The 18318-nt window shown below is 47.1% G+C and overlaps 1 protein-coding gene across 12 annotated transcripts in view; it reads right to left on the bottom strand.

Moving 5' to 3' along the window:
- kifc3 (kinesin family member C3) overlaps positions 1–18318 on the bottom strand; it is a 38344-nt gene that overhangs the window by 3576 nt on the left and 16450 nt on the right. For 9 of the 12 annotated variants that reach the window (XR_005693184.1, XR_005693185.1, XM_040011912.1 and 6 more), the window contains exons 2-20: positions 13679–13799; positions 10029–10171; positions 9198–9354; positions 8998–9083; positions 8508–8573; positions 7502–7645; positions 7139–7420; positions 6805–6978; positions 4736–4883; positions 4084–4214; positions 3778–3889; positions 3062–3243; positions 2782–2886; positions 2512–2642; positions 1848–1971; positions 1462–1591; positions 790–1019; positions 552–698; positions 286–415 (exon numbers count right to left, since the gene is read on the bottom strand). Coding sequence is in view for 10 of the 12 variants with exons in the window: in XM_040011912.1 (XP_039867846.1) it covers positions 286–415; positions 552–698; positions 790–1019; positions 1462–1591; positions 1848–1971; positions 2512–2642; positions 2782–2886; positions 3062–3243; positions 3778–3889; positions 4084–4214; positions 4736–4883; positions 6805–6978; positions 7139–7420; positions 7502–7645; positions 8508–8573; positions 8998–9083; positions 9198–9354; positions 10029–10171; positions 13679–13760 (2704 nt within the window). In the remaining 2 variants the exon portion in view is untranslated. Of the gene's footprint in view, positions 1–285; positions 416–551; positions 699–789; positions 1020–1461; positions 1592–1847; positions 1972–2511; positions 2643–2781; positions 2887–3061; positions 3244–3777; positions 3890–4083; positions 4215–4735; positions 4884–6804; positions 6979–7138; positions 7421–7501; positions 7646–8507; positions 8574–8997; positions 9084–9197; positions 9355–10028; positions 10172–13534; positions 13650–13678; positions 13800–15207; positions 17182–18318 lie in introns of those variants that run through there. The other 3 variants (XM_040011907.1, XM_040011906.1, XM_040011914.1) reach the window with 3 other exon arrangements.

Raw genomic sequence — 18318 nt, 5'->3', positions numbered from 1 at the left:
AGTAGAAAGTTGGCTCAAAAGGGGAGGGGCTAAACAGCCTTCTTCAGGCAGATGGGGATGAGCTGCACCAAGGCTCAGTGTAAGACAAATAAGGATTATTTTAAACTCTGAATCATGCAAAGCCGCTCTGGGGCACTTCAGGAAGAAGCAGGGTTCAGTTCAGACGGGATGCAGCCGTCCTCACAGAGCCGAGCTGCGGCTAAAACTACAACACTGAGCTTACAGCTGAAATAATTTTATTAGCAACAATCCCAATTAATCATGTGACCTCTGAGCGCAGTGTACCTGTGGAGAGCTGCGACTGGGACCTCCTGCGGGAGCTGCTGGGAGTTCTGGAGGCGGAGGAGAGGGTGGAGCCGGCGCTGCTGGCCCGAGAGATGGGGAGAGGGACCGGGGTCACCGGGGGGGAGTCCAGCTAGAGAGAGGTCAAAGTTAACTTTTGTTAATCGTCTCATAGAACCAATTATTTCTACCCTACATCACACCGTTAACCCCGCCCTTATTCAACAGCTGATCGTGAATAAACCAAAGAAGAAGAAATACGTCTTTACCTCAACGCTGTCGTGGGTGGGCGAGGATGACGTGGACGAGTTCTCGTGTTTCCTGGAAGACGAGGAGCTCAGCTCGACGCTGCGAACCCTCTGAGCGAACTTCAGCGAGCAGACCGACTCGCTCATGTTGCTGGGCAACGGAGAGACCTGACGATGATAAACAGGAAGTCGTCACCTTCATCAAAGCCCTGTGGGGTTGTTCAGGTTGCTGCTTTTATTGGCCAGATCCTGGACTCACCTGCACCATCATCAGGGTCTTGCTGTCTCCACTCAGCGAGTCCTGCAGCAGGTACGTGAGGCGCGAGTTTCTGAACGGGACGTGGGAGTGTTTGCTCCGCAGCGCGTTGATGACATCGCCAAGCGCCGACAGGGATTTGTTGATGCACTGAGCTTCTCTGAGCCGACTGCCCTCCGCCCCCGACTTACCGATCCGCTCCGAGCCCGCCAGGTCCACGAGGTTCAGCTTCCCTAAACCGGAGCACAGCAGAGTGAGCACCACATGGAAAGTCATTGAATCTAACCAGGATGTTTCTTCAGAGGGCAAACTGATGAAATCTGGACCCCTTATTGAAAGTTTTGGGGAATACAGCTATGTTGTAAAGATAATCTTTGAAATAAGACATTTTTGGGACAGGAAGAGTAAAGTTTATGTGGAAATGATTTTTTTGTAAAAAGAGGCCTTTGAAAGACGAAATATTTTGTAAGTCAGGTTTTTCTTTTTAGAAAGAGGAGACAGCTGATCTGATCCACACTCTGGTACCTTTTAAGGGCTGTTTATGGTTTGGTGTCCTGGTAATACTGTGCATTAACACAAGTCCTCACACAGACACCTTAACAAACGTGTGTGTGTGTGTGTGTGTGTGTGTGTGTGTGTGTGTGTGTGTGTGTGTGTGTGTGTGTGTACACGTACCTAGCGTGCGGTTGCCAGTGGCTGTGTTGAATCCAGACACCGTGATGATGAGCAGAGCGTGTGACCGCGAGCTGTGCTCGTTCAGGTTGGTGCAGGCTGTCGCTCTGTTGACGTGACCCAACTCAAACACCTGCAGACAGGTAAACAGAGTAACCATGAGCCGCTGGGAGCTAAACACATCATTCCTGCTCAAGATGAATTTTAGATCCACATGTTTGCAAACAGTAAAAAAAAAAAAAAAAAAAAAAAAAAAAATCCACAAAAGTTGATTGTTGTTTTTGTTTGTTTGTTTTTTTACATTTAAAACACAAGCCGTCATCCATCATCACAGGAGGGCAAATGATCATCAGGCATGTTACACTAAAAGACAAGCAGGAAGTCCTCACCTTGTTGATGTCCTCGGGACTCTGCACGGTGATCTCGGTCAGTCCGGGGACGTATAGTTGGCCGCTGCCGTCGGGGTTCATCTTTATGTCGAGCTTGTCAGACGGATTCTCCCCGAGCAGGTCCCTGAAGGCAACAGAGGCGTTTGAGTGCCTGCAGGTTTCGACTCAGGGCTTGAGTGCAACAACGAAGGCTGATTAAAACAGAACTCAGGGGCCCTCAGGGGTCTGAAGAGATCCGTAATTTGCAGCATGAAACAAACCTTTAACTTTTCACCAGCTCGTGAAGCCTTTCTCCCATTTCTGCGTTTTTCTGTTTCGTGTTGTTCAGTCTGATAATCTGAGTTTAATCTGACCTTCAGAGCTCTGAATGTTTCTGCCAAGAAAACCTTTCGCCATGTTGAGCTCTGACTCTTTGCACAGATGTTTTGTTACACAACAGCTGGACAGATGGAGTGGTCCAGCTTTACATAACTGCTCTGCAGCTGCTCCCATACGAGGAGGCGGGAGTAAAACCTGCGATAACAGACCTCCACACTTCAAACCCTGAAACACATCCTCATGTTTCCTCATCGCTGTAAACACAAACACTGTAGTTTACATGTAAATGAAGCCATCATCAGCCTACAGGGTCAGAGGCCCTCAGACGGGACAGCTCTCTCCTCACCGCAGCGTCTCGTTGTAGATTTCCACCATGCTGACGGTGATCTTATAGTCCCAGTCTGGAGCTTTTTCCGATACCTCGGAGAACAGCAGCCGCAGAGCACGCTGGTTAATGCCGGGGTTATCAGCGACACCCTGGAGGTCCACAGGCAGAGGAGGCGGAGTTTACAGGTGTATTCAGCGACATCTCGATTAAATTTTACTTACGTTTGAATTTGTGTCTTGTTATTGGAGCAAAAACTGAGCTTTTCTGAGCGGATAAATGAAAACCTACCTCCATGGTGTAGGTTTTCCCGGAGCCGGTCTGCCCGTAGGCGAAGATGCAGACGTTATAGCCGTCAATACAGGAAGTGATCAGAGCCTGAACCTCCTGAAACACCTGATGAGCCAATCAGAGAGAGAACCAGCAGATGAGACGCACACCTTTATTCACAATGACCACAAAAATCATGACCGATGGGGTATCTGCTCACAAGACGAGCCTCTGACTTGGAGATCGTTTCGGGCTTCATTATTTTGAAGTTCAACAATCTAAACGTTCCGAGGACGCTCACCTCTTCCTGCGTGGCGTGAGGGGGGAAGACTTTATCCAGCTCAAAGGTCATGACCTTGCCCTTGTTAGAGAGGTAGAGGATGGCGTCGTCGTCCGAGTCGAAGCTCAGCATGGTTTTGGCATCGGCGGAGTCCTGCTCCTCCTGACTGACCGGCCGGACGCGACAGAACACACGGATGTTACCTTGGAGACCAAACACAGCAGCACGGTGAATTTAAACCATTTAGTTCTGACAGACGAGATCATTTCCTGCATCTGCACAGGTGCTCAAACATCTGCCAGGTGAGATTATCGGTCTCTACCAGAGCAGCTTTGCATGAATCATGGCTCAAAATAATCCTTTATCCTCCGCAGAGTTCATTCTCCATCTGAAACAAGCCGATTTAGAACTCCGCCCTCTTTATGCCAACTTTATTCTGATTGGCTGCCCCTCTGTACCTGTGTTTGATGTTTGGAGTAGCCTGATGCTTAAGTTTTTGGTATGAGCTCGTCAGTAAGACATGACAGGAAACAAGGAAAAGCAGGTTCTCACCTCCTTCAAAATAAAATGCAGCTATATGCTCCATGTTGCAGACTAATATGTGCTTCTTTAAAGCTCTTTAATAGAAGATTTCTGTTTTACTAAAGTATTAAAATCTGTGATCAGGTGTGTGAGCGAGCAGGTGAGAGCGGGAGCTATGAAACGTTCGGACAGAAAACACGAAGCTTGTTTCAGACCTTTGAGTCGAACCAGCTCGTTGTGGCATTTCTTCCTCAGGTTCATCTCTCGCTTGTATTTACGCAGCAGCTCCTGGTTGGTGCTGCTCACCTCACTGATCACCTGGCAGATCTGACACACACACACACACACACACACACACACACACACACACACACACACTTACTTTATATTTATAAAATGATTGCAAAATCATTTGTATGAATTAACACTTGTAGGTTTTTTTTTTTTTTTATCCCCATTTAAAGGGCGTCTTGACTCGACCCATCTCTGAGCGTAACCATGAGGGCGGGGCTCTGACTCACCTCCTGCTTGGCCTCCGTGATTGCTTTGTCCAGCATGAAGGGGAAGTCCTGTACCTGCCTCTTCAGACAGTTGTAGTCCGAGGTGAGAGTCCTGAGGGCCGGCTGCAGGCTCAGCAGGTTCATACGCACACCTGTAAACAACAACAACAAATGAAGCTAACGAGGAAGCATCAAGACCTGCAGTTCCTCCAACATCCAGCAGAGGCAGCAGTGAGTCGGTCCCCATAGACTCCCAAGTTAAAACTTTGCAGCAGAAATAAACGTGTTTACAGCCGGATACACAAACTGTTCGGTCTCTGCAGATGATTTCCTCCTTTATAATGCCTGGCAAGTCGCCTGCATTAAAATTTGCATTATTAGGGGTGTGGCCTCTGTAGCTTTCTGCTAGACTTCACCTCAACTAACCAGAGTCCCTGAACTGGACCATGTTTGTGCTGTTGGAGCATTTTTAATGTCTTCAGGTGACCAATAATATGGCTGCTGTGAGGTTACTGTGCTAACAGACTCTCCAAGATGTCTGAGTGATTTTATTTGGATGTTACCAAGAACACAGGATACCTGCGTCTCTGTGATGGATACATGCAACATGGGAATGGTCACCGAGCCCATATACACAGTCTGCGGTTCAGACCAACAGGAAACTGCCTCTGACCTGCGAGGTTCTCGTGGACGGCCTTCATCTCGCTCTCGGCTCGGATGAACGCCTCCTCGATGACACGGTTCTTCTCCTCCTCCAGGTTCTGCATCTCCGCCTCCAGCTGACCCTGAGCTCGCTCCATCTCTCCTTCATAGACCAGGATCTGGAGGGCGGATGCACACAGGTGGAGGCCAGTGTCAGAATACACACCCGAGCACATCATCGAGTTTCTGCCTTTGCGTTCATCTGTACGACGAGCCTCACGGAAAACTTTTAAATATCCCCGATTCAAGTTTGACTTGTTTCCATAACGTTAAACATTATGTGAAATGTTGATACTAATTAATGACATTTTGACCAATGAGAATTAAGCTGCAGATAATATCAACATAAATTACAAAAAGGCCAAATTACATTTACAGTTATTTCAAAATATAAATACATTAATTACAGATCTACAGTTTCACTAATAAGAAATGAAAAATGTTTTTACTAGTGAAAAATAAACTGTAGGCATCTTTAATTAGGATTGGACTAAAATGACTTACTGATGTTACTTGGAAACTCAAATTTTAAATATAATTTCACATTTACAGCTAAAATTATTGGATTCACAAGAACTCAGAATTTAATTTTACATTTCAAACATGGAATTTCTTAGAGGATAACTTCCATTAGCAGACTGTTTTCATGTTTAATTAAAGTTATATTCAGAATAACATTACATCAGCTGTACCAGACACAGCTGATCACAAAGCTAACAAGACCACGGAAACATCTCAGACTTTAGTGACGCTTCAAATGCAGCGAGGAGAAAAAACCTTCAGGATCACCAGCAAACATCAGCAAACATCAGCTAACATCGGTTAGCTAAGCAGCAGTTAGTAAATATTTTTTTTACACACTGTCAAAGCGAACAGCTAACACAAAAGCTAGTGTCACAGGAGAACACACAGGTGTATCACACAGGTAAATCTGATCACACAGGTGGAACAGGAACATACGGGAAGGCTTCTTCACACTGATGACTAACGGTTCATCCAGCAGCTGCTCGCCAGGTTGGCTGATACGTGGAGCTGGGCTAACGCTTTCTTTATGCTAAACTAGAACAACCAAAATAAAAGCTTTGTATTTTAATGTGAACACAGCCTGCAATAACCAGGGAGCACTGGGACAGTTACTGGGATGGTTTAAAAATCACACACTGGGTGATCACACAGGGTCTGAGGCTCTGAAGCGTCCCAGTTAAACCAGTTCAAACCACCGATTTTAGAAACTCTCATAAGCTGCCACACACACACACACACACACACACACACACACACACACTTTGTCTTCATATTTAAATTTTTATCCAATTAAACAAGATCTTTATTTCTGCCATCACATCGTTGCACAGCCGTTTTGCCCTCATGTAATCATGTTTTAATAAAACTTGTGTATCGTGTCTTTGCATCGTAACAAACGATGGCGTCAGTGGCTGACGTGTCTGGTTTATCTGGCAGCTTCAGTGCCGGCGCTCTCGGTCAGGGGCGGTCGCTCGCTGTGACCTCTGTTCTCTGAACACTAATGATGTCACGGGGTAGGCGGGGAAAAGGACTGGGTGGCCAACCTTCGATAACCTGCGAACCACCTCGCTGTTGCGCCGGCCGACGGCCTTGGACAGGAGGCCGCACAGACGGCCTCGATCTGCAAGGAGCTGCAACCGGATGCATGCGGAGAGGAAAAGGTGAAGCGTAGGGGTTAACCTGGAAACTGGCTGATCTGAGGTCTGCTCATAGGAGAACCTCATCACCTGCCTCACCACACCACAGGTGAAGAAAACGTCTGGTTCACATCAAAATGATTTATTCTGACCCAACATCATGTATGCGTAGTTAGAAAAGCACTGAACAAAAACCGACTTCTGCTCGTAACTCCTCTCCAGCTCGTCTCCTCCTTCACGTTCATAGAGCTGCCGGAGACTTTAAAGAGGAAGACGAGGAGGAAAAGGCAAAGCTGGCTTCTGCAGGTTGGGTCATGCAGCACTTCTGGAGCCTCTACAGTAACCGGACAAGCTGACGTGCGACTGCAGGTGAACTTACCTGCGTCCTGAGCTGAGCGCAGGTCCTCTGCGACTCGTGCAGCTGCGTCTCGAGCTCTCGCAGCAGCTGCCTCTGCGCGGAAAGCTGCTCCTGCAGGGCGTTGTTCTTCACCTGCAACTCGGCCACAGCTTTCTGAGAGTCCGCCGACTCCACCTCCACCGTCTGCGTCACATACTGAGGAACACCAAACAATTAGAGCCGATTAGATTTAGTTTCCACCCAAGACGATGCTGCATTCTCATGGTAGAGTTACTCAGCTACTTCAGATCTAATGGAACTCCTGAAAAACTGAAGGCATGAATCTAATCTCCTTCAACCTGACCAGCATCCTCACTTTGACTCTGGGGGGCGTCGCTGCCTGTCTGGCGAGCTCCTCCTCGCACTCCTGCAGCCGGAGGGTGAGTTTCTGCTCAGCCTCCCCCTGCCTCCGCCTCGACTCCTCCAGCTGCCTGCGGCTGTCGTCCAGCTGCCGGGTGGAGTCGTCCAGCTGCCGTTGGAGGGCCTCCGTCCTGGAGCTTTTCTCCAGCAGCTCTCTCTCCAGCTCAGCTAGCCGCCGCTCCCTCTGCCGGGCCTGGGTCTCCCAGCGGGACACCTCCCTCTGCAGGGCCTCCGCATCCTGCAGCACACAGCGAGGAGTTTAAACTCGTCAGCACACCTGGAGCAGGCTGCTGAGCGAGCCCGCGCACATGCACGTTACCTGGCTGTGGGGGCAGCGGCTGCAGGTCTCTGCGGCAGCATCGAGCTTCTGAAGCTTTGAGCTCCTGCATGACTTCAGCTCCTGCTTCAGACGCTCATTCTCCACCACCAGCAGCTCCAGCTGCTTCTCCAGGTCTGTCGCCCCCTAAAGGACACAAAGACACACAAACACCTTAATGTCTGTCAATCAGAGTGTACTAACATTTAACACAGCTGCACATTAGGGTCCTCACAAAGGCCGGCCCAGCCTCCTGGCAAAATTTGAAATGATGTAAAAATGTGAAAAATAAAGTCGTGTGCTTGTGGCCACTGTTTTTGGGCAAAATGAAACTGGTGCTGTGCAGTAGGACGTTTGTTTGATGTTTGCATGTCTGCAGCACTGCAGAGTCCTCAGGAGGGACGCATTAACCTGGCAATCAACAAAAGTGATTTGAAACAAGTGAAAAACATTTTTCCTGTACGTGAAACCCGACCTTCTTCTAAAGCTGACCACTTATTGAGTTGTTTTATTAGGAAAGTGTTTCTCTCATTAAGCTCCACTTCCATTTACTGAGACGTATGAAGTAAACATTCTCCTGAATCTTGGAGAGTTTTAAAATAAATAAATAAATAAATCAGGAGGGGAAATTTCCCATTAATCGATAACATCATGACCACATGACCGAGTGCTGTCTCACTTTTCCTGGCTGGACAATGAGGACATTTGTTCTGCAAAGCAGGAACATTTTTTCCAAAGTCAGGATGTTGTTGCATAAAGTCAAACACTTTTGTTGCAAAACTGGGACATTTTACTGAAAATGAGTCGTTTTTGTCAAACAGGAGCAACAGGGAAACTGCATCCAGCCCTCGTTTTGGAACAACCTTCAGACGAGCTTCAGGTTTTGAGTCAGGTTAAAGTTTAAGATGTGGGTCCTACGACTATAGCATGCAAGTGTCCCCACACAGAACAAAGACGCGTGCATGCGTTTTTGAGGAACATGGTCCAACATGGTCCAGCAGGGTCTCACCAGTTCAGAGCGAAGTCTCTCCACCTCCTGGGTCTGATCCAACAGCTTCTCCTCCAGCTCCTCCACCTGCAGATGCCAAAGAACATCATTAAAAAGGTAAAAAACAAACTTTTAACCCTGTTTTTATATCTTGCACGTCTCAGTTAAACATGTCCATTTCAAAACGCGCCGGCTCAGCTGCAGATCGCATTCGGATCAGCTTTCTGCTGAATGTCACGACACTGATTCGATAGTTGGGATCTTTGCGTTTGCACCGTGACGTGTCGCTGAGCATGAAGCTGCAGATCGGACCGGCAGCTTCGTTTTCGTTGATGTAACAAATCTGTCAACGTTTCTGACTCGCTTTACGTTTGACGCCAACGTGCAGATGTCGGCCGTCCTGTTACTCACGACTACAAGCTAGCTGATATCGTATGTTTGTGTCCCCCTAAAGCATTGTGGGAAGTGTCAGGCCTGCCTTGTTTGATCGGCGGGTTTCCTGCAGACGTACCTGTGTGCGCAGCCGAGTAACGAGCTGCTCTTCCTCTGGACAGCTGAGACGATCCGCAGGGTCACTGGGCTGCACCACCCTCACACCTACAAACACACAGACGCGTTTACGTCACTGCAGAGGACTGCAGGGCCTGCCATCTTGGAATAAAATGAAAGATCAGTCGCATCGAATGGAATCGTCTTTCTACAAACACTGACCGTTGGGCGTCTCTGACGTCTGCTCCTCCTGTAGCGTCTTAACGCCTCCACCCGTCTTCTCTTTGACACTTTGCTGCAGCTGCTGGACCAGCAGGTGGCGGGCTACTTCTTCAGAGTGAAGTCGAGCCTGAAACTCGCAAACTTTGTCCTGTAGGGTCTGAAAACACACGACAAGCACAAATCAATCAGCGGCAACAGTCATCCAGGCTGTGCAACTGATTCTAGAAGCTCACAACAACGTCTACACGGTCACTACGACCTCTGCCTGTCAGAGACAAAAAGGGAAACGCTACAGAAAAATACAAAAGAAGAAGAATCTACAGCGAGCAACAAGGACAGTGAAGGTTTTTACGTTGGCAGGAGTCCACCAGCACGACCAGGTGACCCTCTGCAGATGAAGACGGCATGAAAAACAAAAACGGAGGGAATGATGGACGGACAATAAACGAGGGAAACCAGAAATCTGACAGGTGGAAGACAAAGAATAAAAGTGAACATCTTTTATAGTCTGGGCCTCATTCGTCAGTCTGTTGCAAACGTTTGCGTGTCGCCAACGTCACCTGACGGAGCAACAACACTCAGAGAGCGTCAGCAGTCGTGTCACAGATGTGACGAGCAGGACGGCAGGAAGCGTCCCCGAGGCGTAAACAGACAGAGGCTCGGTCAGCTGAACATTGTCACTTTATGCTGATGTCAGCTGCGAGTCAGCGCCGTCGCTGCAGACATGCCGCCGTGCAGCATGAAGTGAGCGCGCTCAGTCGAGCCTCAGTTCATGCTTTTACGGTCGTTTTAAGTCTCCTGATTAGTCGATTGTCTGTGCTGGTCGTTTACCTGGATAATCAGCTGCTGGCTGGTCGCGCTCGTTTCACTGAGCTCGGCGGTCAGAGAGGGGCGCTGCGAGAAGGCGGTGCTTGGCAGAGAAAGGAAGGAGCCGTCGTCTTCACCATCACTCATCAGGAAGTCCACTGAGCTCGCTGCGGAGACACGGGAGACAGCTTAGTTATACGACGTCACGTGTTACTCAGCATCATTTCCATTTAGTAATGTTTTTAAAGTTGAAATTAAAAGTGCATCGTCCAAAAGAAGAAGACACGGATCCTCCGGCTGAACGAGGAAAAATCTAACAATGGCTCGATTGTTAAAGTTCACGTGTTAAAACCTCATTGTGAAATTAAACTATGGTCCCACCTTGATAAGCTCAGAAGAAAGCACCTTCTGAGTGGGTGTAAGGTAATCTATAAGCAGATTGTAAGTGATCAGTGATTATTGAGGTCACAGCGAGAAACAAGCTGAGCTCCTCTCTCTCAGCTCCCGTTCTCCTCCTGAGTAAACCTGCAGCTCCATGGAAACCAGTCCAACCAGATAACTACTGATAACAGCCACTGACACATTAACCTGCTCACAGAGGGGTGTGTGTGTGTGTGTGTGTGTGTGTGTGTGTGTGTGTGTGTGTGTGTACACGTTGCCACAAGTTTCTTTAAGTGTGTGAGGCCTCAAATCTTATCAACCTGAGAACAATCCACTCTCACGCACACACACACACTTTCATATCTTAGTGAAGACATCTAATGGGGAGAATGCTTTCCTAACCCTAACCCTCAAAAACAAATGCCTAACACTAACACTAACCCTCAGCCGTAACCTAACCATAACCAAGTGTAACCCTGAAAGTAAAACCACATTTTGAGCCTCAAAAATGCCTTAAAACTTGTGAGGACAGGACTGTTGGTCCCCACAAATGTGTTTAAACAGGTACACAAACATACACACAAACCCGTTTTTCCATCTTTGTGAGAACCCTTAGTCACACCTTGACTTGGCCGCTCCTCAGGGATGAGAATTTCACACATCTAGACGGTTGAGTTAAACGACTAAGTTATGTGCCGCTTATTTAATGAAAGACACAGAAGATTTCCGCTTATTCTGCAACACCTCGTACAATACGCCCGTGGTGTGTTAACCAAACGTCGTTTGTGAGGAAGTAAAACCGAATACCGCTAAAAGACAAAAAAGACTGTCAGGGGAAACTATTGTTGTAAGCTACAGGAGCTCACTGCAAAGCAAAGCTATGTTCAAACCGCCTCCATCTGACAATATAATGGCACTCATCACTCACATGACTCCAGCTGGCAGACATGAAAACAAGTGTGCTGTGAAACTGTGTATTACTTTATTGCAATATTGGGCACTGACGGTCAGTGTGACGCCCAATATTACAATAGAAAACAACAGAAACTAAAGTCTCGAGCTATTCGTCTCCTTTTCCCTGATTTTGTTTGAATTGTTTTTCTTATTTGTGCTTTTGCTCCAGGTGAACAAAGGGCCCATAAAACAGTCTAAATCTTATCTTCTGTAAGTCAGCTGTTCACCGACCTTCAGACATTGTTTTTGTGTTTCCTTGTCCAAGTTTAACATTCAGAGCTGCATCGTGGACTCAAACTGAGCAGAAAACCTGCTTTAAACCAAATAATGACGGATTAGAAAACAGGATTACACAGAAGTACTGCGCGTTTGCTTTTCCTGCATCACAGTAAATGTTTACACATGGAAGAAAAAAAAAAATGCTGAAACCTCAGCTCACAGGTCCAACGCGCTGCTGACGTGTTAGAAATTACAGGTCTGACAGTCCGCATTCCTCCGGCCTCCAGTTACACTTTCATATTTCATCACTTGGTTGCGATTTTGAGTATGACCCAGTTTGACAGGGAAATACTGCAGCGTCACTGCCTTCACCCTCAGCCTCTATAAAGCGTTTCAGCAAAGAAGATCCCACTGACCAGTTTTGTTCTGGCTAAATAATCAAAAGAGTTTTAATGGAGACCTTGAAGAGGACATTGCACAGTAACCAAATCCACGTCAGTATCCACCCTGAATTTCACAGACGGCGGCTCGTCACCACTTTGTTTAAAGCCTTTGTTGTTTGGCAACAGACAACCTGCATTTCCACCACAGGAGGAACCCACAGTCCAAATGAAACTCCGGGGAGAGAGTTTCATCACCAGGAGATTCCTTTCCTTGGGTGGGACTTTCAGAGAGAGAAAAAAACTGCAGGTTTATCTTTCAATAGATGACAAAAGGTGAAGTTACTGACTCGTTAAAGTAAAAATGCCCCCCTCCCCAAAAAAGTATGATGTGCTTTACATGATACCTCCCCTGTCTTCATAGCCAGCCTTAAAAAACAACAACAGAAATCCACCCATCCATTTTTACGCTTTCAGGGGCGGAGATGCCCAGACCTGCCTCCCCTCAGCCACCTCCTCCTCCTCCAGCTTTCCAGCAGGGACACTGAAGCGTTCCCAGACCAGCCAAGATATAGATCTGCCCTGAGGTCTCCTGCCAGTTAAACACCTCATCTAGGAGGCACTCGTGAAGCATCCCATTCAGAACAACCAACTGAACTGTGGGAGTAACATCTCTAAGGGAGAACCCAGACACCAAAGTAATTTATGAAGATTCTCAAAGTTTTAAAAGTGAAAGCACTGCACAAACCATGAAACAGAAAACTCTAATTTAAAAGAAGTGGCTTCTAAAGTCTCAATGAGCTCAGATGTGCACGTGTTAAATATGTGACGTATGCTGTGTGCAGAATATTTCTTCATTTGAGATTCCCCGAACAAAAGACTGAAAATCGCCCCGATATCAGAGCAAATGATCAACTCATTACACTCAAGTCAGGAAATCACAAAGAGGAGGCGACAGACGAATGAAGCGCCTGGATGTGTCGACTCAGCAGGGATACAAATCAAAACTGTGCATAAAAATTCAGAAGAGTGCAGGAAATATACACACACACACACACACACACACACACACACACCACCTTTTATTTTAAGCAGTTCAATAATGACTTAAAAGTCATTCACCAAACTTTCTTGCAGCAGTGCCAAGGACGTGATGAAACTTGCGAGCAGGTAGAATGAAAAGTTTTAAGCTGATATTAATTTTAATCCAGAGGACATTTAAGTTTTTATGCAGCAGGAATGTGAAGCAGCTTACCTCAGCTTTTTCCACCTGCTCGCCCGGTTTCACTCACAATAAACTGAAACTTGAAGTTTCAGACACAAGTTTTACCAACATTATGAAAATAACTGCAGGTTTGCCCTTTCCTGTAATCGCCTAAACCCTCGTTCAAACAAACCTGGAGCCCTGAGCCTCTTTAAACACACGGCTGTGGCTGAGGGGGCAGAAATATAGTCTGACGAGTGAACAGGAGAGACAATAGCTGCAGTGTTTGTTAACCTGATCCGGCTCTCCGGGGACTCGCGCTGAGAAACGAGCAGCTGAGAAAAACACAGCGAGCAGCAGTCAATAAAGCAAACGTGACGGTTTCAGCTCACCTGTCCCCCCCACTGACAGTCCCAGGATCCCTCTGACCGCCGAGCTTCATTCATACACACAGGTATGACTCACCTCTCCTCCACACACACAGAAAATATGCAGCCACGCTGCTGTTTCTTTCCCGAGGTAGGCGGCTGACTCACCATCCAATGAGAGGTCTTTCTTCCAGAGATCCTGCAGGCAGGGGGCGTGGCCAAGGTCCCAGGTCTTTCGTGTGCCGAACATGACCGCCGGGTTGACCAGAGCGCTGGACCGCTGGACCGGCTGGAAGCACAGAGGGACAAACAGAAAGGTTAAAAACAAGAAGATGTGAAGATAAAAAGAGCAGCTTCTGAAGTTTATTCTTGATGGATGGATTACCCTACAGCGCCCTCTGGTGGCTGGTTGAGATAAGCCCCACCCCCTTTTGTTTGACCCGACAGGTTATGAGCCAAACACTTTCACATAACGTTTCTCACACATCGTTTCCTGACATGTTAAGCGCTTTAGTTGCCACTTCACCATCAGAGCCGCTCCATCGTTCCTGCTTTAGTAGATACGAACGTTTATGTGAAACAACTTTGCAAATATTATTTAATATTACACACGTTAAAACCAGACGTCATGATGCAGGAGCAACCATGCAGGCAAGGAAATCTCAAAACTGAAACTGAATCTGAAGAAGTCGCTTGGATGAGTGACGAAACATTTCTGAAACGCTACGTCCAGATGAACAGAATCAACTTTTTGGGATTAAAACCAGACGTTTCAAGAAACGGCAGCAGGTAGGTGGACTTTAATCGTCTGTTTATGTGTGAGAGCCAAACAGACGGCAGTTGCCGGTTGGCTGTAGTACCTGGTTGTAACAACAGGTGGAGACTCTCATTGTGTCACCAATCGCCACCCACCTGAGTCTTCACCAGCGTGGCGTGACTCGTGGCGTATTTGGGCTCACAAGTGGCACCAACCACTGAAAAGTTGTGGAAAACTCCAAAGTAACCAAACTAACCCAATACTGAAGGTCTGACTAAACCTGCCGCCATCGCACAGCCACCTCCATTTATGCTTGCTGTTACAGCTGCAGTATTCTCCTGAACAGTAGGTGTCGCCACTCAGACAAAATATATATCAGTGCTGATATAGGATGAGGATTCATCAGAAACAGGAAGTACAGAAATTGCAGGGAGTTTTCCACAAAGTCTCATCTTTTCAAACTGTTGAAACACTGATCTGTGAATCTCCGAACTTCTTTAATGATCACTGAATTGCAGTAAAATCCGACAGCCGTGCACTCGTGTCGTCGATCCAGCTGCAGCGACAAGAATCGAGAATCTGCACGACGAGCAGAAAAGGTGGCTAACAACAGCAGATGTGACGTCAGTTTACTTCATCTTTGCCAGATAGCAGCCGATCCGGACGTCAGTACAGGATGAACACCAGAAAAGACTAATGAGCACGTGTAGTGGGTCATGACCACTAAAGCAGAAACACACCTGGCAACTTCCACAGAGCCGAGCAGGAAACGTCTTTGAGTGAATCCTTCCTGGAAATATCAGCGATGCCGACACACGACGAACACACACCTGGCTGACTCGTTTAGGTAACATCCTGAGGCTTAAGCTAAGTTGCTTACATTAGCATTCTCAGTTCAGACCTCGACATCACAGCCCGCCGGTGTCCCGTCCCGTCTCACCTGCAGCACTCCACCAATCAGCCGACAGCCTCCCTCTCTAACAGCCTCCGGTCCACAGCGAGCTCTTCTCTCTGAAGGCTGGACGTAGCGCTGTCGGTCCAGCCAGCTCTTGTTGATCAGCATTCCCACCCAGCCCAGCATGCTGCCACTCCGCACAGCTGGTCCCAGTCACCCATTCACTCTGCACCAGCGACCGGCCGCAGTCTCAGGTGGGACATGTGAGACAGGTGGTCAGAGCTTCCTGCTGCACGGCGGTCAGTTAACCCACCTACAGCCTCACCGCCACATCGCCTTCAGGATTACCAGCAGCTGATCCCAGAACAGCTGATCGGGAGTCTCTCTGGTCAGGATGAGCCAAGCATGAGCGTAATCTGTTAATCCTGAGAGCAGATGGCCTCGTTAACCCTCGAGTGACCGCGACTCACACGTCGTTAGCACCAATCACACCTCAGCTCGTTTACGTTAAACTTCCAGGAGAAATTTTACACCACAGGTTTGCCTCCACCTCACAAACTGGTTCTGTGATTATTACCTGATTGAGAATCCTGCAGTTAAACATAAAGCTCTACATGAACATTTTAGCCGAGCTTTTTCATTCTTTTTCACCACAAATGCATCGAAAGGAAAAGTTTAAAGAAAACAAACTAATGTGGATCCAGCTGGATTCAGTATCGAGTGGACGACATTGTCTGCTTACAAGGAATGAAGAGATGACGAACATTATCAGGAGAAACTTCATCCACTCAATGGACTCAAGTCCACTTAAACTACAAACTACCTGCCGTCTCCAGCACAGACTCTACAGGACCCCTTGCTGTAGTCCACAGGTCCTCTGACCCTGCTCAGTAATCTGTTCATAGCCCAAGGTCACTGTGATGGATTAATTCTACCATGGGGAAGGTTAGATGCACCTGGTATCACTAACAGATCTTTATTACAATTATGTACAATATTAAAAAAATAATATTTTGCCAGCGGCTAGCACACCTTCTTGGAAAGCAAAAGGCCGCTGGATCGATTCCAGCCAGACACAAATCCCATCTCTGGAAGGTCATCAGAGTAAGACTGCTAAAAATATATTTAAGTTACAGATACGTGGGCTCGCAGTGCAGATTATCCGCTTTAATTTGAGGGCATTACACAAAAGAAAGCTGGGCAGCATCCCAAAAACCTGCACAGGTGGGCTTCATTGCTTTTGTTATTTCTTCATCATTTGAGCAGGTAAACCGTATGAAGGGGATTTGGACTGTGGCATTTAGATTTGGTAATGGTTCTCTGAACCCACAAAATGCAATCAAAGGAGACGTGAACGTTAGCAGGACCACAGCTGATCGTCACAGAGAGGCTCAGCAGCACGAAGAGGCCTGAAAGTCCAGAGAAAACAGAGGCTGATGATCACAGGATCCTTTCGAAGGTAAATCGAGCCAAGTGAAGAAGGAGGAGAGAGAGGCGATCACGAACCAGAAATCAACGCCAAGAATAGAAAAGACACAAAACGAAAAGAACATGGAAACCATCTGGGCAGGAGCATATGTTCGGACACATGAAGTTAAACTGCAGGACAAAGGCCAGCAGGAGACGCTCGGAGCGGAAACGCGGTCGATAAACGAGCACTTAGGCCGAGAGCGTTTTACTCATCCCGGCGTGCGCCTGACCAATCCAGAGCCGGCCACAGCTCAGTTTCCTGACAGCAGCCAGGCCGACGCTTTCCCGCTCACAGAGAGCAGCAGAGCACGTACAGACAGATGTTCCAGCTGCCTGGTGTGTGGAGCTGATATTTCAAACCTACAAGTTAGGAAGGAATTACACGGCTGGAGCTGCTGACTCATGCAATGTATGGTGAAAGTGCAGATTAGCGCGTGTGCGCACACACACACACACACACACACACACACACACACACACACACACTATATCAAAGCTTTATTAATGCTGACAGCTGCTGACACATTTTTCCCTGCACACAGCAGAGCTCACATTCACCTCTCACACTGCCAGTTATCACAATACACACACACACACACACACACACACACACACACACACACACACACACACACACACACCTAATATTAACCTTACTTTAACCACGATGTGCTAATATAACCTTAGGCTAATGCCACTTTAACCCTCACATAAGGTTATGTTAACCAAGGCACCTTCTTAAAATGTGAACGTTCCCTCATCGGCTGATACCTCACGTTCACTTTTGGCTCTAAAAAACAAGTTCACAGTGAACCGAATTAGACGGGAAATAAAAATCCTTAATCTAAGATTCAGACGTGATTTTAAAAAAAGTTTGTAATTAAACTGGACAAAAGCAGAAAGAAAATCTTCACGTTTCTCAGCTTTTACACTGATCCTGTCATAACTGAGACAAAAAATGATAAACCTGTAATTTAACCCTCAGATTTCACCGTGCAGATACAGTTTCTGTCAACTGTAACCTCTGAATTACTTTCTATCCTCTTATGCTGCAAACGTTTACATCCTTAGAAAAAAATAAGCATGAAGGAGAAGGATGGCATCCTCGGCTTCTCTTCAGTGTCACAGTAACAAAGTGAGCATCCTGCTCCGTTTACCTCCTGGAGAGACTTTAAGAGCCGCCTCCTCCAAACTGGGTCAAATCTTTACGTTTCTCTCCCTGTACTCAGACTCAGATCTCATTATCATCTTTCATTTTTTCAAACCTGAAGCTGAAGCAGCTAAAAGGGAACCCGAAGTTTAACAACACCATGTTAACCTGTGTTCACTGTGGTTAGCTGTGTGGGGAATTTTACCCTGCTGATGGGGACGTCTGTTCAGCCTGTTCTCCGTCGGCTGCACACACTCATCTTTAGAGCCAGTCTGCCCCACAGAGCAAAACTGCAGGGTCAAAGTTCAGACTATAACCTCTCAAATAATCTTACCATTTCCTACAACTGAAAACAACAACAACAACATCTTTGATGCCCTGAAATAATTTTTCATGTCTCACAAAGAGGATGGCATGATAAAGACATCTGTATCCAACCTGCTTTGTTTTGGCATCTAAACGCAGCCCTTTGAGTCCCTGTTCATCTGCATCTGTAAGCTCTCAGAAAAGAGCAGAACAAACAAAATAAGAGCGTT

This window comes from Simochromis diagramma, unplaced genomic scaffold, assembly GCF_900408965.1.
Source record: "Simochromis diagramma unplaced genomic scaffold, fSimDia1.1 OVJJ01000603.1, whole genome shotgun sequence".
Taxonomy (NCBI): domain Eukaryota; kingdom Metazoa; phylum Chordata; class Actinopteri; order Cichliformes; family Cichlidae; genus Simochromis; species Simochromis diagramma.
Note: the sequence above shows the minus strand (reverse complement) of the source record. Positions and strands in the feature narration are given on the sequence as shown.